Source organism: Colobus angolensis, unplaced genomic scaffold (genome assembly GCF_000951035.1).
Source record: "Colobus angolensis palliatus isolate OR3802 unplaced genomic scaffold, Cang.pa_1.0 Scaffold7, whole genome shotgun sequence".
In the NCBI taxonomy this organism is placed as follows: domain Eukaryota; kingdom Metazoa; phylum Chordata; class Mammalia; order Primates; family Cercopithecidae; genus Colobus; species Colobus angolensis.
The window spans coordinates 28034102-28059183 of record NW_012120709.1 but is presented as its reverse complement, the minus strand read 5'-3'; the positions used below and the strand labels follow the sequence as shown (position 1 = coordinate 28059183).

General features: G+C 40.7%; 1 protein-coding gene across 1 annotated transcript in view; it reads right to left on the bottom strand.

Annotated features, from left to right (window-relative positions):
* Positions 1 to 25082, bottom strand: part of SORL1 (sortilin-related receptor, L(DLR class) A repeats containing) — a 161888-nt gene that overhangs the window by 103758 nt on the left and 33048 nt on the right. The window contains exons 7-11 of the mRNA XM_011926987.1: positions 15770 to 15871; positions 14540 to 14709; positions 7825 to 8017; positions 5993 to 6110; positions 5704 to 5777 (exon numbers count right to left, since the gene is read on the bottom strand). Coding sequence (XP_011782377.1) covers positions 5704 to 5777; positions 5993 to 6110; positions 7825 to 8017; positions 14540 to 14709; positions 15770 to 15871 — 657 coding nt within the window. The remainder of the gene's footprint in view (positions 1 to 5703; positions 5778 to 5992; positions 6111 to 7824; positions 8018 to 14539; positions 14710 to 15769; positions 15872 to 25082) is intronic.

The following is a 25082-nucleotide window of genomic DNA, read 5'->3' as shown; positions in this document are numbered from 1 at the left end:
TATATCTCAGTTTTAAAAGGGGACATTAAATATACTCTGAACTTAGAAACACTAAAAATACAATATATCTGAATATGTGGCACATAGCTAAATTAGTATTTAAAGGAAAACTTACAGCTTTAGATGCTTACATTAGAAAAGAAGATATAAAATCAATAACCCAAGGTTATATCTTAATAAGCTACAAAAAGAACAACAAAACAAATAAGGGAAAAAATAATAAGAAAAAAACCAACAAAACAGAAAGCAGACAATAGAAAATCAACAGAGATAACGCAGATTCTTTGGAAAGATCAACAGTATTGAAACACCTGAACTAAGGAAAAACAGAGAAAATACACAAATCACCAATATCAGGAATGAAATGATCACCAAAGATCCTACAGGCATAAAAAGAGAAAGAGAATATATCATTAATAACTAAGGCCAAGGAATGTCACAACTTACGTGAAGGGACAAATTTCTTGAAACACACAACTCATCAAAATTGAAACAAGAAGAAGAAAATCTGAATAGTCTTATATCAACCAGAGAAATTAAATCTCTTATCAAAAAATATTCCCAGAAAGAAAACTCAATGTCTGGACAGTTTCATTAGGGAATGACTCAAGAAAAAATAACACCAAACTTTGTCCTAAAAAAGAGGAAGAGGGGTTTACCACTCTGCTTGTTTTGTGATACTAGCCAAACCCTCATATCAAAACTTTAAGATTTTACAAAAAAAACAAATTACAGACAGGTATCTCTCACAAATAATGCAAAAATCTTTAACAAAATATTAGCAAATCAAACCTATCTGCACATAAAAAGGATAATGCATTACGACCAAGTAGAGTTTGTCCTAGCAATTCCAGGTTGTTTTAATATTCAATAATTGATTAATGTAATATTTAATATATCATAGTAATAGAAAAAAATCATTTTAATAAATGTAAAAATAGCATTTGACGAAATCCAGTATCTGATTATGATAAAAAAAAAACTCAATAACTGGTAATAATAGGGAACTTCCCAAATGTTGATAAAGAAATCTGCTGCTAACATCATAGTTAATGGTAAAAAGGCTGAATTGTTTCCCCCAGAGACAGAGAACAAGACAAGGATGCCCACTTTCACTGCTTCTATTCCGTTGGTAACAGGCCCCCCAAAATCTGGCCATATCCTGGGCCCAAAACTGGCCTTAAACAAAATCTCTGCAGCACTGTGACATATTCATAATGGTCCTAACGCCCACGCTGGAAGGTTGTGGGTTTACGGGAATGAGGGCAAGGAACACCTGGCCCACCCAGGACGGAAAACCACTTAAAGGCGTTCTTAAACCACAAACAATAGCATGAGTGATCTGTGCCTTAAGGACAGGCTCCTGCTGCAGATAACTAGCCAAACCCATCCCTTTATTTCAGCCCATCCCTTCGTTTCCCATAAGGGATATTTCTAGTTAATCTAGTATCTATAGAAACAATGCTAATGACTGGCTTGCTGTTAATAAATACGTGGGTAACTCTCTGTTTCAGGCTTTCAGCTTTGAAGGCTGTGAGACCCCCTGATTTCCCACTTCACACCTCTATATTTCTGCGTGTGTGTCTTTAATTCCTCTAGCACTGCTGGGTTAGGGTCTCCCCGACCGAGCTGGTCTCGGCATATTCAACACTGTGTAGAGGTCCTAGCCATTGTGATAAGAAGAATGAAAGAAATCAGAAGGCAGAAAATGGAGGAAAGGAGGGAAAGAGAAGAAGAAAGAAGGACAAGAAAGAAGAGAAAAAGAAGGACAAGAAAAAAGGGAAGAATGAGAGAAGAAATAAAAGACATTAAGATCAGAAAGGAAGAAATAAAACTGCTACTCTTTGCAAATGGTATGACTGCTTACAAAGAATCTAAAAACCTACTAGAACTAATGTATTACCTTGGCAAGGTCACAGAATACAAGATTAATATATAAAAAGTCAATTGTACTCTTACATACTAGAGCAAAAATTAGAAAATAAAATTCCATTTACAGTAATACCAAAAATAAAAATATCTAGGAATAAAGCTAATAAAAGATGTACAGGACCTCTACTACACTGGAAACTATAAAATACTAACAAATTAAAGAAGAAATGGAAAAAGATACTGTATTCATGGATCAGAAGACTCAATAGTATTAACACATCAATTCTCCTCGAAATTGATCCCATAAATTTAAGGCAATTATAATAAAAATCCCAGCAGATTTCATAGAAATTGACAAGTGATCCTAAAATGTATCAGGAAATACAAAGGACCTACAATAGTGAAAATGATTTGTAAAATGATCAAAGTTGAAGGACTTACCCTACCTGATCTCAACATTTACTATAAGGCTTTCGAAATTAAGAGAATTTAGTGAAAAGATAGACAGATTAATGGAACAGAATAAAGTCCGGAAATAGACCCAATTGGCCTAAAATTGGCCCATATATGGCCAATTGATTTTCAAACAGGTACCAAGGCAATTCAATGGGGGAGAGAGAAGTGTTTTCAACAAATGGTGCTAAATCAATTAGATCTCCATATGGAAAAAATGAGTATCTACCATCATACAAAAGACTTAAATCCAAAACATATTTTTTAAAACACTCCTACAACTCAAAGAAGATAGACAACTCAATTATTAAAATTAGTTTTTAAAATTTATTTATATATTTATTGAGACAGGCTCTCATTCCATTGCCGCCCAGGCTAGAATGCAGCACAATTACAGCTCACTACATCTTCAACCACCAGGGCTCACGTGACCCTCTGATCTCAGCCTCCTGAGTAGCTGGGACTACAGGCATGCACCACCATGCCTGGCTATTTTTATTTTTTGTGAAGACAAGCTCTCCCTATGTTGCCCATGGCTCCAGCAATCCTCTTACCTCAGCCTTCCAAAGTGCTGGGATTATAGGCAGAGCCACTGTGCTGGACCAACCCAATTTTTTCAAAAAGGCAAAAGGTTTGGGCAGATACTTCACAACCATATTTTAAAATGGCCAATGAGCACATGAAAAGAATCATTAATAATCATGCAAATGCCAATTACAACTACAATGAGATATTATCACATGCTTATTAAAATGTCTAAAATTAAAAAGACTAATCATACCAAGTGTTGGCAAAGATGTGAAGCAATTAAAATTCTCACATACTGTTTGGTGGAAATGTAAAAGGGACAATAATTTGGCAGTTCTTTAAAAAGTTAAATATACACCCACCATGCTGCCTAGCTATTCCATTCCTAAGTATTCACCCTAGAGAAATGAAGAAAATATGCACATGAATGTTCATAACAGCTATATTTGTAATCAGCAAAGCTGGAATGTTCATCAACAGATGAATGAATAAAGAAATTATGATATATCCCTACAATGGGATACGACTAGCAAAGGAAAGAACAACGGATACATGAAACAACTCGAATGAAACTCAAAATCATCGTGATGTGTGACAGAAGCCAGGCAAAAAGAGTATACACTGTGTGAGTCCACTTATCAAAATTCTAGAAAATGTCAATGAATAACCTATGCTAGAAAATGCCAATGAACAACAGAAGCAGGCAAGGACAAGAGTAGAGAGTGGGACAGATTGCCGAGGGGCACAAAGATACCTCGGGGAAGGTGATGGAAATGTTTTTTATCTTAACTGTGGTGACCATAATTCTGATCCAACTGTACACTTTAAATACATGCAGTGTACCATCCCCTTATCTGCTTCAGTAAAGTTGTTAAAGAGAAAAGCTAAAAATAAAAGAAATAAAAATTATTTTAAAAAGAAAAAAGCACAAAAAAGGGATGCTGAGGATCAGAGAATTTGCAGATGGAAATGTTTGTTTTCTTAATTGTGGTGACCATAATTAATTCTGATCAAACCGTACACTTTAAATATGTGCCGTGTACTGTACCTTCATCTGCTTCAATGAAGTTGATAAAGAAAAAAGCTAAAAATAAAAGAAATAAAAATTATTTAAAAAAGGAAAAAGCACAAAAAAGGAATTCCGAGGATCAGAGAATTTGCATAACTAATTAGGAGGAAAAGAAAACCAGAATTACGATCAGCAGTGCTCCAGGCAGCATTCTGTCCACTACAGCCTCTTCCTCTGCCACCACCTGCTCCCGCACACAGCCCAGATTGTCCCTCTAAAGTGAAGGCTGCCCATGGGGACTCAGATGCCCACTCACACAGATAAACTCACAATCTTTTCATCCCCCAGTTAGTTTTCTGCTATGTCCCAAAATAAGGTCTCTTATGCACTGGCTGCTTCTTGGCAGGCACAAGGCGTGTGTGGAGGGAGGCACTGACAGCTGCCCCAGTAATCGCCAGACGATACCACTTCACTGGAGGAGGAACAAGACACTGCTTTCTACCCAGAAGGAAATCACTTGCAGATGTGCAAATCCCAGATTACACCAACAGCAGAAGGCACAAACAAACCACAGGCCTATGCGCAGAGAAGAGGATACCCCATTTCAAAGGAAGCGTCCAGCTCCACGAAAAGGGGAGGCAGCTGCTTAATCTTCCCTTGGGAGCTGGACAAGGACAACCTGAAAATTCTCCTTCAAACTGTCTGCACTCTGACCACAATGGCCCTAACAACCTGCCTCATCTGAATGCATATTTGTGTTTGCCACATAGAGTACACGGTGTCTGAGCCTCATCTCTCTCCTCGGGAGGGATGGTAAGCCCTGCCACAGTGAGAGAAGGCTTGTGACAGGCCTCTGTGAACTGCGAGGTGCCAAATGAATGTTGGTATTTTTATTACTGCTTTACATATTACCTATTCAAATATCAAGGTGAGCACGGTGCATTCCCAGTAAAGCACCACGTGGATGGGAACTATGTCTGCTAGCTCTTCTGAGGACTCCACATCACTCCTGACACGCTGCTTAGGCTGCCCAGCCTGCATGGCTGCTCAAAGACAAGGTGCTCATCCTGTCAAGGCATCTACTGGGTTTCACCCTAGTGGCTCCCGGCATAATTAGAGGGTCACCCCTGAAAGCAACCCCTACAGAACGAGACCAAACACACGTCCTTGGCCTTAATCAGTGATGGGAGGCTGGAAACAACGTGTTGTTTTTTTTTTTTTTAACAAGTTTGGAAATTCTCTAATGCCCAAAGATGAAGATGAATTAGCATTTTGGAATTAGAGAACTAGCCCTGCCATAGGAATTGGTATAATCAGGATCGATATTAGTTATACAACCTTAAGGCAAAAACAGAGTCTACTTCCATAGCACAGAATGAGATGAAAGTGCCCATACAACATAGCCCAGCAAGGACCGGCTTCATTTCAATGTCAATAATACACAAAATAATAATAATAGCCGGTTTCAGGGCTGATACCACTACGTTGTAATTTGCTGATACATGCAGCATATATGCCCTGAGCCCCCACTCCATGCCAGGCACTCTTAGGTCCTAAGGATAAAGAAGTCAGTAAAACAGACATTGTCTTTGCCCTCATAGAACTCATAATCTTAGAACGTTTAGTAAAATTCACACATTTGCAAAGGTATGTTTTTAATTTAAAGTAACTGTGGATACAAATCAGTGACTTCAGGTACCTGTCTTTACTTTATAGTCATATCTGGCATTACTGGTCTCTGCCATGGACAATTTGTGTCCCTGAAATGCCAAGGCACAGTCTGCATTCTCACACAAACGGGAACCAGGGTGGAGGGGAGGGGATTGTGGGAGGGGGCTGACCTCTCGCCACCTGGCTCCAGCGCTGCTAGAGATGTACACGTTTGTCTTGCTAGCCAAGTTCTTTCCCACTGAACCTAAAATGCAAGAGAAATAATTATTTTTAATTTCAAGAGTATGTCAGATAATCACCTTGCCCAGCCAGAAATTCTGAGTAGTATCTAGCAACTAAGAATGCCTTCAAACCACAAAGAGTGGTTACTGCTGGAGAGGTGGTCGGTGATCGCTCTGCATCTGGCTGCATATCACCAGACAGCGGAACCCCTTGTGAGAACAGGCAAGGCACACTTACCAGTGGCGATGATGAGGCCCGGAGCCGACTCCTTGGACAGGATGGGCATTCTCCGGAGCTGGAGGTTGAGGAGCTGACTGAGGCGCTGAGCCAGATGAAGGGAACAGCCCTGGGAAAGCTATACAACCAAAGTTTCAGGCAGTGTCAGCACGTGATACCATGCCTAGCGCTCCCTGTAAACTCTGCGGCCTGTGTGAAGGCACTGCAGCTGACACGGAGCAAGGAGGCCTGGCCCAGGGGAAACCAGACTCACAGCCCAGCTGTCCCCACACTCCCCACACAGAGAGGATCATCTGGACCCACATAAATGTCCCATGGAAGAAGAGAACAATCACAACTTAGAAAGGCCTTCTGAGAGTCTCAGGGAATAACAATTAGAAATCAGTGTTATCTCAAGTAGATGGGAAAGTCATCATCTCATCCTATCACTCAGAGATCCTCTCAAGTGACTCAGAACTAAAGAGAAATGACATGATTTTGCCATATACACTTTCTAAGTCAGAGATGTATTTCAAATATGATTCCAGCAATTCTGTCATAAGAAAGACCAAGAATCAGAAGGCATAAGTCTCACGGATAAGCTCCCCTGATGTACAGTATCAATGCGATATAAAAACCAAAGGATAGGCATTAAATTTTTTGCTATGTATTTTACATTTGCACAAAGGTGTACGTATACAGGGCAAGGCTTCAAGTGATTCAGTCTGGCCTCCATCACTCATGTCTGGATTTTAGTAGCTCTGCAAGCAATCAGGACAACGCCTTTTGCCATATGGTCACATATTCTCCCGGTCAGAAAGAGCTTGTTCAGTGTTACTTAGACGTAGCCAGGGTTCTGCACAGGAGAACTATGTACTTATGTGGTTATGGTCAGGTAAAAATGGTAGCAAGGTTTGCTGGATGATTTGCTACTTATTTTTGTCACAAAAGGATCTCTAACAAGTATCTGTCTGGCTAGAGTCTCAGTTTGACCAATGAAAACTGGAACAAATTAGGCTGGGTGTCAAAGAAATATTTATTTGCTCACTCTTCTTTGTGACTCATGCTTTTCTGACTGCAAGGAAGTCTATTCATTGAAGAGTTCCTGTTATCCTCAGGTAATCAGACTTATGCATTTCCTATGCATTCCTTCCACCACCTAAACTCAGAAGAAGAAACTGAAAGCTGATGAACTGTCCTGTAGTTCATAAAGAAACTGCTCAGTCAGGGAAACAAAAAGCTGAATTTGAGTGATACCATTAATTCGATGTAACTAAAGCCTGACCCCCATAGCACACTCAAAAACACTCCAACCACCCCAGGATCTCACCAAGATGCTGTAGAAGACACTACTAAGGGAGGAGGAAGCACCCAGATATTTGTCTGTATCTGTTTATAGGCTGCCTCTTTCCAAAATTAGATTTGATGTGGTAAGCCAAGACCCATTGCTAAATAGAGAAGAAAAACCAAGAAGTAAATTCAAAGAAATGTTCCCAAGGGCCACAGATATATCATACAGGGGGGTGTCTGCATAGCCCACCATGGACAAACAAAATTTAAAAATCCAAAAGACCAAGTAATGGTCTCACTAAACAAGTAGTACTAAAAGTGAATACTACTTTTTTTTTTTTTTTTTTTTCCTGAGTTGCTTCTGTCCAGAAGGGGTAGTGAGACCTTGGAGCAGAGCTTGGGAACTCCAAATGGAGCAACACAGATAAAAGTCTGCTCCATGTGATATTAATAGAATACTATGTGATACTGTATTTTTTCAATAAATACTAGACGTAGGAAACTACCAGAGTAGGGCTCTTTCCCTTATATTAAAAAGCAAAACAAGATTAAAACATCAATACCTCACAACTGATTTTCTCTCCATATCCCGTGAAGGCTGGAGCCTGAAGAAATTCCCAGGTTCCCCCTTTGTCAAAGGTGATGACCGATCTCATGTTCTCCTCATTCATAGAACCATTAATCAGAGTAGCAATGTAGACTCCTTGCAATCCTTCTACTCGGTGGAAGTCCGCAAATGGCTCATTTGCAAAATACCTACAATATGAAAATAAGCAGCTATGAACCTGAACTGGTATTTGCTTGTTATTATAAATAACATAAAATTTGACCATTTAAAAGTATGTAATTTTGTGGCATTAAGCACATTCACAATGTTGGGCAACTATCATTACTATCTAGTTCCAGAACATTTCATCATTCTAAAAGGAAACCTCATACCCACAGGCAGTCACTCTCCATTTCCTCTTCCTTTCCCAAGCCCTGGAAACCACTCATCTGCTCCATGTGTTTATGAATTGGCCTATCTGGATATTTTATATAAATGGAATCTACAATATGCAGTCTTTTGTATCTGGTTACTTTCACTTAGCATAATGCTTTCAAGGTTCATCCACATTATAGCACATTGTTGGTACTTCATTCCTTTTTTTTTTTGGAGACAGGGTCTTACTGCTGCCCAGGCAGGAGTGCAGTGGTATGACCACGGTTCACTGCAGCCTCGACCTCCCAGACTCAGATGATCCTCAATGATCCTCCTACCTTAGCCTCCCAAGTACCTGGGACTACAGGTGTGTGCCACTATGCCCAGCTAATTTTTTAATTTTTTGCTAGAGATGGGGTTTCGCCATGTTGCCGAGGCTGGTCTCGAACTCCTTAGCTCAAGTGATCCACCTGCCTCGGCCTTCCAAAGTGCTGGGATTACAGGCATGAGCCACCATGCCCAGCCAGATAATTTGCTATTTTAAAAAATTTATTTCTTTTCAACTTTTAGGGCCAAAAGGCTTATCTGATCAACAATTCCTAACAGGGGGTTTAGAATGATGAATATAACATACAAAAGTTGACGTAAGAGTCACATCTATTACATCACTATCGAAATTAACTCCAAATCCTCCAGTGAGCCTTCAAAAACAGAAATCATTAAGTCAGACCTACAAGACACTAATAACAGTGCTGAGGCTTAAAATTCAACCCAATCTGTAGGAACATAGCTCAGGGTTACACAGCCCCTCTCCAGGTACTTACAATCTAATTACCCAACACTCTGATCAGATAGAAGCCCACAAGGTCTTCTGTCAGGAAGTTCAGCAGAACCTGTCGACTCCTTCCTGAAGAAACTGTACATACAGCAAGGATGGCTCTAGAAAGCGTGGGGTTATATTCTTAAGAGAATACGGCCTTCCCAGGCTTTATCTACTATGCTGATACCCTGATGCCACAGGAAAGTGGTTTTGTACTAAAATGATACAAGCATTACAAATAGAGCGGATTTCTGAGAAATTGTAACCAGGGTTCATACGTGGCTGTTAAGACTGGAAGCTTAGCTGAGTGAGGTGGCTCACGTCTGTAATCCCAGCACTTTGGGAGGCCGAGGATGGGGCGATCACAAGGTCAAGCGATCGAGATCAACCTGGCCAACACAGTGAAACCCTGTCTCTATTGAAAATACAAAAATTAGCTGGGTGTGGTGGCACATGCCTGTAGTCCCAGCTACTTGGAAGGCTGAGGCAGGAGAATAGCTTGAACCCAGGAGGCAGAGGTTGCAGTGAGCCAAGATCGTGCCAATGCACTCCAGCCTGGGTGACAGAGCAAGACTCCATCTCAAAAAAAAAAGAAAAAGAAAAAGAAAAAAGACTGGAAGCTTGCCCTTTATTTCAGGGGTTCTGAGCCACTGGCTACACAATAAAGCAGAGAAACGCTGCCCTCCGTCATCCGTCTCCACACAATCTCTTCAGCTGGATGACTGCCCTGCCACATCAGACAGAAAGACCCAAAAGACAACCTCTGAGGCAGGAAAAGGAACACTAGGAGCCCCACCAAAGCTGCTTCAGGCTGAGGGACTGAGCACAACGCTGAACGGAACGCTGGAGTTGAGACCAAATTCTCTGACATGCGGTTTCCTTAGGTCTAGTTCAGTTATTTTTCAGGGGCTTCTTAGGAACCAGCTGAAGGTCTCTTTCCCTCCTTCTCTGTTGACGTCTGCTCTACCTCTCTGGGGGTTATCATCACAAACTGTCATCCCACCAGTTATGGGCTTCTTCCACATATCGGGGAGGTCTGAGTTTCCCTCATTTAGATGAGCCCTGTTTCTTTCCCGAGTTGGATTCCTGGAGTTTTATCTTTTACTTCTAAGCAGAAGCCTGTCTTCCTGTATCTCACATGCTCCTCCACCAGGAGTCCCGGCTCATCCTTTTCTTTCCCCCACTTGACCTGCCCTGCAACAATTTGCCCCACCCTAAGTACTTTCTCTGAGAGTCCACTTTCTTCCATTTTATCCTCACTGGCCCTCCCCCAGGCACTTCTCCCCTTCTTCCCAGAGTACTCAGGGCCAAGGCTTACCCAGGAAGCTCACCAGGTCCCCTACAGCCCCGCTCAGTGCAGAATCCACGCCCTGACAATACCTCCACCAACTGGGCCTGTGCCCCTCCCTAAGGTGACCCGTGGGCCTGACATCTCCTCAGCACATTAGTTCCTCCAAAGCATCCAACATCTAGCTAGTGCTTTCCATGAGACTCCCACCTGGCACATCCCACCAGGGCCAGGGTCATTCCCTAGAAAGAGCTCTTTCTCCATTTCTCTAAGTCAATCAGAAGCAGTTCCCACACACCATCCTTTCCTATTCAGTTCAAAGACTTGCTCATTTCACACACCAGTTTACTCTAAACCAGCCTGCCCACGTGGTGTGCTAATTCACCTTTATCCCATTTCATCCGGCTGAGATCGAGATGCAGATGACAAAATGTCACTCAGCTGAGTACAACAGAACCTCTCTAGTCCTCAGATAAAATCTGAGAAGAATCAGAAAACTGAGTAGGACGTTGGTCTATGACTCTTGACGTGAATCTATTTCCAGTTTCTTCACTGGACTGTGCGCTCAGGCAAGGAGGGGAGGCCTTCATAACTCTGCAAAGGGCCATCGCTCTGGCTTCTGGCTCATACTCTGTCCCAGCATGAAATATTCACCCTGAATATCTGACACATGTGGAAGACAAGAAAATATTTAGCAAGCTGTGACTTTTCCATTTCATAGCCAGGGGCTTTTAATGGTGAAAAAAGAAAGATGAAAGCATCAGTGAAAGGTCTGAGGGACAGTGATTCACTATTTTAATTATTTAAAAAAGGAGACTAGTATTCACCATTAAAATGAATGAGGCACTGATCTATGGTACCCATGGATGAACCTTGAAAACATTATGCTAAGTGAAAGAAGCCAGACACAGAAGGTCACATATTATTGTATGATTCCATTTATATGAAACATCCTATAAAATAGGGAAAAATCCACAGAGACAGAAATCAGACTGACAGTTGCCAGGGGCTGGGAGAAGGGGATAGTGGAGAGAAGCGGCTTAATGGGCATGGGGTTTTCTTTTGGAGAAATGAGAAAACCATGAAATTAAACAGAGGTGGCAGTGGCGCAAGATTGTAAATGTATCAAATGCCCCCGAATTGCCCACTTTAAAATGATTAAGCTGATGTTATATACATTTCACCTCAATAAATAATATGTATTTTTTTGAGACGGAGTCTCGCTCTGTCGCCCCCAGGCTGGAGCGCAGTAGCGCGATCTTGGCTCACAGAATCCTTTGCCTCATGGGTTCAAGCGTTTCTCCTGCCTCAGCCTCCCGAGTAGCTGGGACTACAGGCACATGCCACCACACCTGGCTAATTTTTGCATATTTAGTAGAGATGAGGTTTCACCATGTTAGCCAAGACGGTCTCCATCTCCTGACCTCCTGATCCACCCACCTTGGCCTCCCAAAGTGCTGGGATTACAGGCGTGAGCCACCACGCCCAGTCAAAAAATAATTTTTTCAATAAAAAATGACAAGCCTTGGCCGGGTGCGGTGGCTCAAGCCTGTAATCCCAGCACTTTGGGAGGCCGAGACGGGCGGATCACGAGGTCAGGAGATCAAGACCATCCTGGCTAACACGGTGAAACCCCATCTCTACTAAAAAATACAAAAAAAAAACTAGCTGGGCGAGGTGGCGGGCGCCTGTAGTCCCAGCTACTCGGGAGGCTGAGGCAGGAGAATGGCATAAACCCGGGAGGCAGAGCTTGCAGTGAGCTGAGATCCGGCCACTGCACTCCAGCCTGGGCGACACAGCCAGACTCTGTCTCAAAAAAAAAAAAATAATAATGACAAGCCAGCCTGAAGGAGGTAGGATCTGCCACTGACCAAACCAGGACAAGCTGAGCATCAAAATGAATCATGGCAGGAATGGTTTATAACACAATAAATAATAATTAATCCATGAGTCTGTGTCAGGGGAGGAAAGGAATAAAAGATGACAGCACCTCCAAAAGAGAAGAAACAGGAAGTGGAAAAGCGCCATCAGAGATCAGGTAGAAAGCTGGGCATGTGGATATCCAATAGGCCTCTCCAACCAGGTAAGTCCCAAACCAAGCTCGTGATCTCCCCCAATACTGCCCCTGCCCCAGGTCTCCCTGACTCCCTGTGTGGCCATCTCTTTACAGGCAGCTCAGGTGAAGCAGCAGCAGTCCCCTGGCTCCTCCTTCTTTCACACCCCTCGTTCCCATCCATCAACAAATCCCATTGGCTCTACTTTAAAAATATATTTAGGGTCTGACCATTTCCAGCATCTCTAGTGCCACCACCCTGGGTTCAGCCAACATCTATCCCTACTGGCCTGTATCTCTGCAATCCTTTCACAACTAATCTTCCTGTTCCTGCCTTTGTCCCCTACAGTAGTCAAATTCCCACACAGCATTGAGGATAACTTCTGTAAAAGATAAGCCACATGAGGGCTCACTTATAATTATTTATAACACTATCCATTTATGTTTTACATTCTTTTCATTACATAATGCAATTCACAATTTTTTAGTGGAAAAAAAAAAAAGGTTAAATCAGATCATGTCCATCTCCCGGTCTAAACCTTCCATCTCATTTAGAAGGAAAAAACAGGATTGAGTGTGGTGGCTCATACCTGTAATCCCAGCACTTTGGGAGTCCAAGGCAGGCAGATCGCTTGAGGTCAGGAGTTTGAGATCAGCCTGGCCAACATGGTACTGTCTCTACTAAAAATATAAAAATTAGCCTGGCCTGGTGGCACACGCCTGTAATCCCAGCTACTTTTGAGGCTGAGGCAAGAGAATCACTTGAACCCAGGAAGCAGAGGCTGCAGCGACCCAAAATCACGCAACTGCATTCCAGCCTGGGCGACAGAGCGAGACTGCATCTCAAAAACAAAGAAACAAAACAAAACAACAAAAAAGAAAAAAACAAAGTTCTTCACAAGCCCCTGAAGGCCCTATAGGATCTGAGCCCTGCTCTCTTAGGTCCTGTTTCTTCCTTCTCTCTCCCTCTCTTCAGCCCTTTCAGACACTCTGGCCTCCTCCCTGCTCCTAAAACAGCAGTGCAGTCCAGCCTCAGAGTCACGGTGCTTCCTGTCTGCCCTGCTTGCAGTGCTACGCGCCCAGGGTTCCGCCTGGTTCCTTCCCTCATGTAATTCAGGCACCTGCTTAAATGTCCCCCTCCTGAAGCAGCCAGTAGAATAAAAGAACACCCTTGCAAATCCCCGTCCCCTGACCTTGCTTTATTTTTCTTTTCAACATGTTACCAGGCAGATCACATATTTGCTTATATTCTATCTTCCCCAACTAGACTATAAACTCCACGGAAGAGGGACTTTGTTCTGATATTTTATTGCTTCATACATTATTTCGTGGCTATACCTAGAACACTGTCTGGCAGAGAGCAGCAGCATACTTGTGAATAAACTGACAATGGAATGAATTGCCCAGAAACAGTGGGCACAAAGGCGTGCCCTCAGACCGGCTGTCATGGCTGGAGAGCCAGACCCCATCCCAGACCAGTCAGCTTCACGCACGAGACTCTTTCCAAGAGCAGAGGGGACTCTAACCACAGCCACACAGGTCACACAAGTCTGGCTGCCAAACGACAAATCAGAATAAATGGTCCTGAAAGGATCTTAAGAACCAGTCCATCCCTCCCAAACCCCCAAGTCCTCCACCACCCCTTGATGGGTGTGGTGCTCAGATACTGCTCACTGCTGGACTGCAAAACAGCTCTCAACACATGATTTACAGATAAAGGATCAATGACGTTGGTGCCTTTCCTTACAAAACACTGCAATTATCCCTATAAAAAAAAAAAAAAGTAATGACATCAATTAACCTGATCCACTGGCCGCATTTGCCAGCTCTCACTGACTTGATATTTTCCAAGTGCTGTTTTTCAATGCTCAGAAACCACAAAACCAGAACACTGAACAAAAGGAGCTCAAGGGATTGATTAACACAGTAGCTCTGACCCTAAATGTTACCTAGAGCTGTAGTTTCCAGACTTGGCTGCACATAAGAATCACCTAGGGTGCTTCCCAAAATCCTCATAACCTGGCCACACCCCAAACCCTTCCCACCGTGATCCCTGGGCATGTGAGCCAGACACTGGATTTCCAAAACTCCCCGGGTGAACCCACATGTGCAGCTAACGCTGCAAACCACTGAACCAGAGAGAAGCTAATGGTTGTGTTGGCCTAACAAGGCAGAAGGACTCACGGTCTCCTTACCTCACCAAGGTGTCACTGCCGGCCCCTCCTGGGCTGTAATAGAGCACGTTCTCCAAGGACAGGGAGAACTTCAGCCCCTCTGCCTCTGAGATGTATAAATTGGTACGGTTGTTACTGTGGCTGACACACACAAACACCTGGTCCTCGGAGGCATCTGCGATGTAATATTCCTTTGGAATCAGAAGTCAAAAAAGATATGTCAAAAAACAAATGTGCCCTGTGGGCTTTTTCTATACACACGGAAGCAATGACTTTCAAATGTCCTAGTGACGAATGTGGGCCTAAAGCCCACAGGAAGCTCCCTAACCTTGGCAAAGAAGCTTTGGCGCCTTTCCCTTTGGAGAACCTGAGGCAGATCTGCAGCTTAGCGGGTCCCTTACTGGCAAACGGGGCACAAAATAACGGGCCACTGCACTGCACAAATGACCTACAAACCTCTTTCTGTTAATAATGTCTCCCTCATTTTCCCATGAGACCTTTCATTCGTGCAAAGTACAATACGGATTAATGCGTTTCGCTTTATTTTCCCTAAGGTGACCAAAGGAAGGCAGAATCCATAGACACTAGTAGACAACTGGCAAGATGGTTCTCCATATGATCCCATTCGTTTGGTGGAAGGTAAGTAAGCGAGCTACTTACCTTTCATCAAGCCAACTGCCAGTGTCAAGACGTTTCACTGTGACCTCCTCTCTGTGGCAACTCCTCTAATGACCCCATCCCATGCAGCTCTTTCCTATCCATCTTCATGTTATAAAGCTGCATATGTAAGCACTTGCTTATGTGTGGTTTCTTCTGCCGCTCAGTTCATAGTCTCTCCAACCTGTCTCTAAAAGGTGGGACCCAAATCCTATCCCCTGTTGGAACTCATCCCTTGCAAGCAATACAGCAGATACTCAATAAAAAAAAATTCCTATCATGCACAAACTTCCCATTGCTTCAGTACTGGCACATTGCTCAGATGGCACTGACTCTGGCTCCAATCTCTCTCTGCCAGTGCTGCTCCACTTAAAGCAAACTAAGACGCTCCTTCAGCTCTGCTTCAGTGAAGTGGGAAATACAGACCACGATGGCCAAAGTGTAACTGCTCTCTCTAGAGACCTCTCTGGAAAGTGACTTCAGGGAGGCTCCATAAAATATCCACTCCAGCAGGCCATGCCTGCAACCCCCTTCCTCTTACCTCTGCGTAAAGACAATGACACTTCTTCCCAACCTCAAGCAGACCCCACTCACATTAATAGGATGTCTTGTGACAAACTGGGCTGCTCGCATGGGCTTCCGGCCAAAGGAGACCCAGAGCTGGACAGAAGACTGCTGTTGACTGCCCAAGAGATGCTGCCAAGGAAGAGGAAAAAAAAAATTAATGGTGCCACATTACAGTCATTCAAAGGCAGCAAAAATAAAAATAGAAGAATCAGATTCTTCCAGTTCTACTGGAAACACAAAATAGACTCTGTGATTGCAAATTCATATTTTTGCAGTGTCTGCCATCACTGGGCAGCTTGGGTTGTACTGCTTCATCTTAGATACCTGGTTTGCAACAGACACTAGATACTCTGTGGATATTAGATAAGGAAGGAAATGGTATGATGGTAGAACTTGGACTAGAGGAGGTTGTTGGAGGCTGCCAACACTTCAGCAGAGTAAGAGATAGAAAGAGGATTGTGTGATGAGGCTGAAGAAACAGGCAGGGAGGAGCCTACAGCCCCCAAACCACTAAAGGGTGAGATCAGCCACACACCATGCACACAAAACATGTTCTTTTCTTCTTTCTACTCCTATTTTTAGATTACAAGGATGCTGCAGTCACAAGGCTTTAATTTGCACCAAGACTTGAGAGAATATTCATTGATTCTGGTTTTCCATCTCTGAATAATCTCATTGAGGAAGGTCTTTTGCTAGAATATATATTCATTGGTAGAGTATTCAACATGATGTTGACCACATCACATTGCATTTTAGAGACTTTTAAGTCACAACAAGAATCTTGGAAATGTGTATAAAAGCATCAGATTAAGAGCTAGCTCTACCAACTGATAAAATGACAAAAAATCTCTCTAGCTTTCAGTTTATTCATCTACAAAGGAGAAGCTTATTTGGATCACGACTTCCCTATAGATGGGTTTAAATGGTCCAGCAACCCTGTAAACATATATGCAAATTTTTTATATACACTCATTTATTTTGCTATGGAGGCTCCATACATTTTATCAGATTCTCAAGAAAGTCCACAATTCCAAAAAAGATAAGAACTGTTACAAAGACTCTGTGTGGTTTCTTCCAGCTGTAAAAGAACATGGCCAGAAACTAAAGGCAAATGTTGCATCTCTATCAGGAAAGACACAGGGAGGCATACCCTCATGTGGACATAATCACACAAACGACTATTAAACTTACTGAGATGTTGGGATTCCCAGCCAGAGGGGTTACTTCGGCTTCACTTATCCTTGACTAGGTTGCTGTTTATTATAGATATTAACTTCCTAAAGAGTAAGGAACATACCCACTTATTTTATCTGTAATATAACAACTCAGTACCCTGTGCTCACACATGCCCTATGAATACTGTGAGGACCCAGCTGATAAAGACAAAGTTACTTTTAATCCATTTGAGCAGCAGACATTCAAACCACCACTGAACAAATGGTTAAAAGTAGTTTGTTTTAAAGAAATCAGGTAGAGAGGTACAAAAGACTGCCCATTAAAATGGAAACCTGAAAACCATATTAATAGCTTGTACTAAACATGGGGCTGTAGGAAATGATGGATCTATTAAAAATGTGAAAGCGTATTAACTGAATGAGAAAACAATTCCCAGCAAAATTGTTACATATAAATTCCAAAAGCCCTCATTAAGCTGATAAAATGTTATGACTATGTCAGATGATTAGTTTCAGTCAGCCTATATACATACATTTTTGTGAATATATAGAGGAACGTATCGATGAAATACACATTTTTATGCTTTGTTTTTTACTACTTCCAACTGTCAGTAAAACTTTAAAAAGAGTGATTTCTCAATGACACCCAGGCTCATCATTAGTTAAAAATACTTAACAATTGCTGCTGGGAGGCCTGAGTATTAAGAATATATTTCACAGGTCAGTCTTACCTCATAAATGCAAAAATCACAGAATACCACAATCATCAAACCAAAAAAAATCTCAAAATGCATCGATCCCACTTCCTTCTTGGAGAATTATTCCTAAACCTGGACAATTCAGGTTCCGTCTTAATGCATTTTTAAAGAGTTATTATATTGTTTTACTGCCACCAAGAAATATATTAACAATTAAACTACGGTACACTAGTGATTGTAAGATGTATTGTAAGGCTCTGAGATTTTTCTTAACAAACCATAGGTTTGGGGTTGGTTTGTTTTTTATCTCTATTATTATCAAAGCAAATCATACTCATGGAAAACATCCAACAGCACAGATGAGTACAAGGTAAATGCAGAAGCTCTGCTCTGACCTCCACATCCCTCCTCCCACTCTACCCTGCAGAGTGCCCAGTGGCTAACAGCTCTTGTGCATCCTTTCAGAAATATACTGTGCCACCACACGCAAGCATACTTACATAGTGACAGACACTGCTACATCTACCCTCAACACCCATTATCCCTTTCCTTCCGAGCATTGGGACCCTGACAACATCCGGGATAAATGACTACACTTCTCTACCATTTTTGCAGCTATGGGTAGTCACGTGATTAAGTACTAGTCAATAAGATTAAAAATAGAAGTTTTGTGTTGGATTTCTAGGAAGGCTGCTTAAATAGATGGAATTGGTGGGAAGAGGTCCTACTTGCTGTCTTTCCTTATTCTTCCTAACTGCAATAAGGACTTGAAGGCTAGTGTGGACGTCTTGAACCACGAGGTAATCTTGAGAATGGAAATCATTCGTCAGGATGGTAGAACCTTAAGACAGATATCTGGGTTCCCAAGAATATCAGGACACCGACATACCAGCCCAAGACAGCCTACCTCCAGACAGCGAGGGGGAGAAAACTAAAGTCCTGACTTGGTTAAGCAACTTTTCTTTCTAGTCTATTACCAGAAACCTAACACAATTCTAAACTGACACAGGCAATTTAATTTTTCACATATAATTTGGATCATGATATAAATGCTGTTTTATTACTTAACTTTTTCCATTAACAGTGTATCTTACTGTCCCACAATTTAAAATTTTATCACTGGCAATGTATCTTAGACATCCTTCCACTTAACAGCTATTGGTAGGCATTTGGGTTATTTCCAAAAACATTTCTTAAACACACACACGCACACACACACACACACACACACACACACGTATATATTTATTACTCTTTCAGAACTGCAAAATACTGTTGGTAGGATGCATTCTTAGAGAAGAATTCTTAAGTCAAAATTTGCATTTTTGATAGCTATCGTGAAATGGCTCTCCTGAAAGGCTATACCAGCTAACACATCCACAAACACACATACCTTCATCAACTACTAGGAATGATTTAAATGTTTTAATCTAAGTCAATCCTATAGAGTCTGATAATTTATAAGAAGGGTTTTTTTTATTTTGTTTTCATTTCTGATAATTAAAAATAAATTCGGCCAGGCACAGTGGCTCACGCCTGTAATCCCAGCACTTTGGGAGGCCAAGGTGGGCAGATCACGACGTCAAGAGATCAAGACCATCCTGGTCAATATGGTGAAACCCCGTCTCTACTAAAAATACAAAAATTAGCTAGGCATAGTGGAGTACGCCTATAGTCCCAGCTACTTGGGAGGCTGAGACTGGAGAATCACCTGAACCCGGGAGGCAGAGGTTGCAGTGAGCCGAGATCATGCCACTGCACTCTAGCCTGGCAACAGAGAAAGACTCCATCTCAGAAATAAATAAATACATAAACAAACAAATAAATCCATCTAGGTATGTGAATAACCTGAATTTCCCTTTATATCTGAGATTGTGTTAAGAGCAAAAAGAAATGGAGGAGGATCAAGAAGAGGAGAAAGGAACTAAATAAAGGATACTCTTATCAAGTAAAGGCCAAAGGATACTGCAATGAGCTATCCCACTGAAAGTTGTATGGCAGCTCAGCTAGAGAAAATACGTAAAGAACTAAGCCCTCCCAGGGCATGTGGAAGCACAGGGCCACTAGTTCAGAAGCACCAGAGCCATGGGTCACATCCTCCCTTGAAGCAGCAACAAAGCTTTGTCATCCTCATCCACATTAATGTTGTTTACAAAAAAAAATCATAAATAAAACATAGCTAAAACCCAACATCTGGGATATTCCAGGGGGTAAAAAGGAGTGAGTAGATAGCTAAGGAGAGGTTGGCAAATGTAGGTAAGTAATATTGAAGCTGAATGAGGGCACATGGGGAGGTCATATCAGCATTAACTGTTCTTTCGTGTAGGTTGGAAAATGCCTATAATAAAGTTTACAAAGTTAATATTAATTGGAAGCATTTCTAGGAACTCTAAAAATATACTCATCCATAAAAGCAAGAAAAACACTGACAAAAATCTTCAAAATCAACTTTTTCACAATTCTGCAAATGAAATAAAGAGTTGCAAAAATTCAAGGCACATTTATTCAAGAACAATGGCTGAATCTTGGCAAAAATAGCCAGCTTTGTGATGTTTCCATTTGCCCTAATCCCATCCCCCTCTCTCTAGCTCTTTGGTAGCCTTGGAAACCCACAGCCTCACATCTACAATAGCTGTGAAAAACAGCAGCCTAGCAGCCACTGGAGAGGACAGAACAGGTCTGGAGTTCCCAAAAAGCCTGACCTGTCTGGGGGCTCACAGGAAAGCTGCATTATCAGCTCTTCTCTTTATATAGCCTGACTTGGTTCATGATATAGACAGCCTTATAGCCAGCCAAGATATTTACTGAAAACAGTGAATAAAAACTAGCAAATGCTTATCATCATAACTGCTGAAGACAGTATTACCAATTGGGAATGAAAAGAGGCTAACTAAAAAGCTTAAAAGGAAAAACTGGGGAAGAAGATGCCCTTAGGAGACTTCAATAAGCTCTAGAATATTCCTGGGACTCCACAAGGTCAAGCACATAAGAGCTGTGAGTATGCTCAAGAAAGAAATGAACAGGGTCTAATCTCTTACCTCCAGCTAATCTTGAAGCTCTACGTAAGCAGGAAGTGAAGGCTAGGACAGAGTTATAAACTGCCTGCCAAAGCATTGAAGGTATACCCAAACACACACCCAGAGGCCATCAGCAAAGGCTGAAGGACTTAGTGGTTCAAAGTGTTTAAGAAAATCTCTGTCTTATCATCAGCTGACCAATAAGCTAAATTTTGAGATACTTCGGTAGCAATAACAATAAAGAACACAAACTTGATAGCAGTATAGGAAACTCCCTGAACAAAAACAACAACAAATAGCAACAACACAAAACCCTGAGGACGGGGTGTCAGTGGTGTGGAGCTGCCACATCATTTAAAATGTCCAGTTTTCAATAAAAAAATCACAGGACAAGTGAAGAAACAACAAAGTATAGCCTATACACAAGCAAAAAGAGTAGTCAGTAGAAATTGTCCTTAAAAGCTCAGACATTAGACTAAGTAAAAAAAAAAAATTCAATAAGCTATCATAAATATGTTCAAAGGACTAAAAGAAATCATGTATAAAGTATGAAAGGACAGTATGAGAACAATGCCTCATCAAATAGAGAATATCAATAAAGAAATAAAAAAATTTTAAAAAAAACAAGCAAATAGAAATTTGGGAGTTGAAAAGTATAATAAATCAAAAGAAAAATTTAGTAGAGGTGTTCAACAGCAGATTTGAACCAGGAAAATAAAAAAGCAGTCAACTTTAAGACATGTCAATTGAGATATCTAGTCTGGCCAAAAAAAAAAGTTAAAAATAAACAGAGCCTAAAAGAACCAGGAAACACCATCAAGTGTCCTGACATACAAATTACTGAAGTCACTGATGAGATGACAGAATAAAGGAGAAAGAATATTTGAAGAAATAATGACCCAAAACTCCCCAAATTTGATGAAAAACATAAATCCAGTAAGCTCAATGAATTCCTAAAAGGATAATCTCAGAGACCCATACCCAGGCACACCATAGTAAAACTGTTGAAAGCCAAAGATAAAGAACCTTGGAAAGCAGCAAAAGAAAAATGACTCATCTTATATAAGGAGTCCTCAATTAGACTAAAACTCTACTGATGGGCTTTAAGCATATAAAGATGAGACAATAATAGCACAAAAGCAGGGACACAATAAAGCTATATAATGACAAAGATTTTGTACACTACTGAAGTTACATTGTTATTAATCCAAATTAGATTTCATAAATTAAGATATTTATTATACTCCCCAAAGCACAGATGAAGAAAACACCTGGGAAAAATTTAGTGAAAGAAGGTACAAGGGAATTTAAATGCTACCCTAGAAAATCTGCATTTAATATAAAAGAAGGCAGTAATGAAGTAATAGAGGAACCAAAAAAAAAAAAAAAAACCTATGAGGAATATAGAAAGCAAACAGCAATAGCAGGTATGTAGTCTACCTTTAGTAATTACATTAAATGTAGGTGAATTAAACACCCTAATCAAAAGGCAGATATCTAAAGAATGCATAAAAGACCTGACACAACCATATGCTATTTACAAGGATTCAAAGATACAAATAGACTGAAACTACAAGGATGAGAAAATGATATGCTCTGTGACATGGTTTGGCTGCGTCCCCACCCAAATCTCATCTGGAATTCCCACCGGGGGGTGGTAATTGAATCATGGAGGCAGGTCTTTTCCGTGATAGTGTTATTATCACTGTTCTCCTGATAGTGAATAAGTCTCATGAGGTCTGATGGTTTTTAAAATGAGGGGTTTTCCTGCACAAGCTCTCTTTGCCTGCTGCCATCCATGAAGACATGACTTGCTCCTGCTTGCCTTCCACTGTGATTGTGAGGCTTCCCCAGCCATGTGGGACTATAAGTCCATTATAAACCTTTTTTGTAAATTGCCCAGTGTTGGGTATGTCTTTAATAGCAGCATGAAAACGGACTAACACACCATGTTAACTGTACCCAGAAGAAAAGAAGAATAGCTATAATAATAGTCAAAACAGAATTTAAGACAAAAAATAGTTACTAGAGACAAGGAAGGACATTTAATAATGATAAAAGTGTCAATCTAGAAGAATTAACAATCATAAACATATACGCACCTAACAACAGAACTCCAAAGCACATGAGGGAAAACTGCCACAATTGAAGGGAGAAATAAATAATTCAAGACGATAATAGTTAGAGATTTCAGCAGTTAAAGATTTTCCCATCTTCAATATAGAACGAGGCAGAAAAGGAAAAAGATAAACTGAACATCACCATCAACCAAGTAGATTTAATAAACATTTCTAGAACATAATACCCGACAACAGCAGAATACACATTCTTCTCAAAGCACATCTTTCATTTCACATGTTCAGCCATATTCTCAAGGATAACAGATGTTAAGGATTAAAATAAGCCTCAATACATTTAAAAAGAACTGAAACCATATAAAATACATTCTGTGATCATAATGGGATAAAATGAGAAACCAAAAAGACAAGGAAATTCACAAATATATTGAAATTAAACAACACATTCAAAAATCATCAGTGGGTCAAAAGGAATCACAAGGGTCATTAGAAAATACTTTAAGATGAATGAAAATGAAAACATAAGCATATGAAATGCAGCTAAAGCAGTGATTAGAGAAAAATGCATACCCGTAATCACTTATATTAAAAAAGAAGAAAAATATCAAATCAATAACCTGACTATCCACCTTAAGCATGTAGAAACATAAGGGCAAACTAAGCCCAAAGCAAGCACGATGCAAGAAATACAAAGATTAGAGTAGGAATAAATGAAAGACAGAAGAGAAAAAGAATAAAGAAAATTACTCAAATACTGATTCTTTGAAAAGATTAACAAAATTCAATAAACCAGACTACAAGCTAGACTTACCAAGAAAGGAAGACTCAAATTATTAAAATTAGGAAAGAAATAAGAAACATCATTAACAACCTCACAGAAACAAAAAAAAAAGAAGATTAGTAATGAATACTATGAATAATTGAAAATTAAATAACCTAGAAGAAATGAACAAATTACTAGAAAGATACAAACTACTGAAACTGAACCAAAGATAAATTTTAAAAACTAAAAAGACTGAATGAGTCACCAGAAAACTTCCCACAAAGATGGCAAATTCTGCCAAACAAATTAAAGGATAAAAATGATTATAAACCAAGAGCATGTGGGATTCATTTCAAACATGTGCCTTGGTTTAGCATATGAGAATGATCCATCAGTGTAATATTCCATGTTAACAGACTAAAGGAGGAAAAAAAGAAACATATGATATCACAACTGACACAGAAAAAGCACTGACAAAATCCCAGACTTTTTCATGACAAAAACACTCAACAACCTAGGAATGGAAGGGAACCTTTCTCAAACTGGTAAAGGGCATCTAGAAAAAGCCCACAGTTAAAAATCATACTTAATGGTATAAGACTGAATGCATTTCCCCTAAGATCAGGAATAAGACAAGATGCCTACTGTCTCCACTCCTAGTCAACATTTTACTAGAGGTTCTAGCCAATGCAGTTAGGCAAAACAAACAAACAAACAAACAAAAAAAAAAACAAATAAAAGGCCTCCAGACTGGAAAGGAAGAATGAAAGGATGATGTTGTCTCTCTTAGCAGACCTAAGGAATTATCCTAAGGAATCCACACACCAAAAAAGTTAGCACTAATAAAGTTCAGCAAGGTTGGAGAATATAAGATCACTAATACAAAAATCAATCATGTTTCTGCATACTAGCAATGAACAATCTGAAAATGAAATAAAGAAAAGAATCATTTACAATGGAGCCAAAAAGGATACTTAGGAAACTTTTTTTTTTTTTTTTTTTGAGATGGAGCCTCACTCTGTCACCCAGGCTGGAGTGCAGTGGCACAATCTCAACTCACTGCAATCTCTGTCTCCTGGGTTCAAGCAATTCTTCTGCCTCAGCCTCCTGAGTAGCTGGGACTACAGGTGCACCCCACCACACCCAGCTAATTTTTGTATTTTTAGTAGAGACAGGGTCTCACCATATTGGCCAGGCTCGTCTCAAACTCCTGACCTTGTTATCCGCCCACCTCAGCCTCCCAAAGTGCTGAAATTACAGGTGTGAGCCACCGTGCCCAGCCAGGAGAAGTTTTTAACTAAAGAAGTCCAGGACTTGTACACTGAAAACCAGAAAACCCAGTTGAAAGAAATTAAAGAAAACCTAAATAAATGGAAGAATATGGAATAATATATTGAGAAATGGTAATACTCTCCAAATTGTGTTGAATCTGTAGATCAATCTCTATCAAAACCCCATCTGTGGTTTTTGTTGTTGTTGTTGTTTTGGCAAAAAATTGACAAGCTGATCTTAAATACACATTGAAAGAATAGCCAATACAATCCTGAAAAAGAACGAAGTTGGAGAGTTTTAATTTATCACATTCAAAACTTATTACAAAACTACAGTA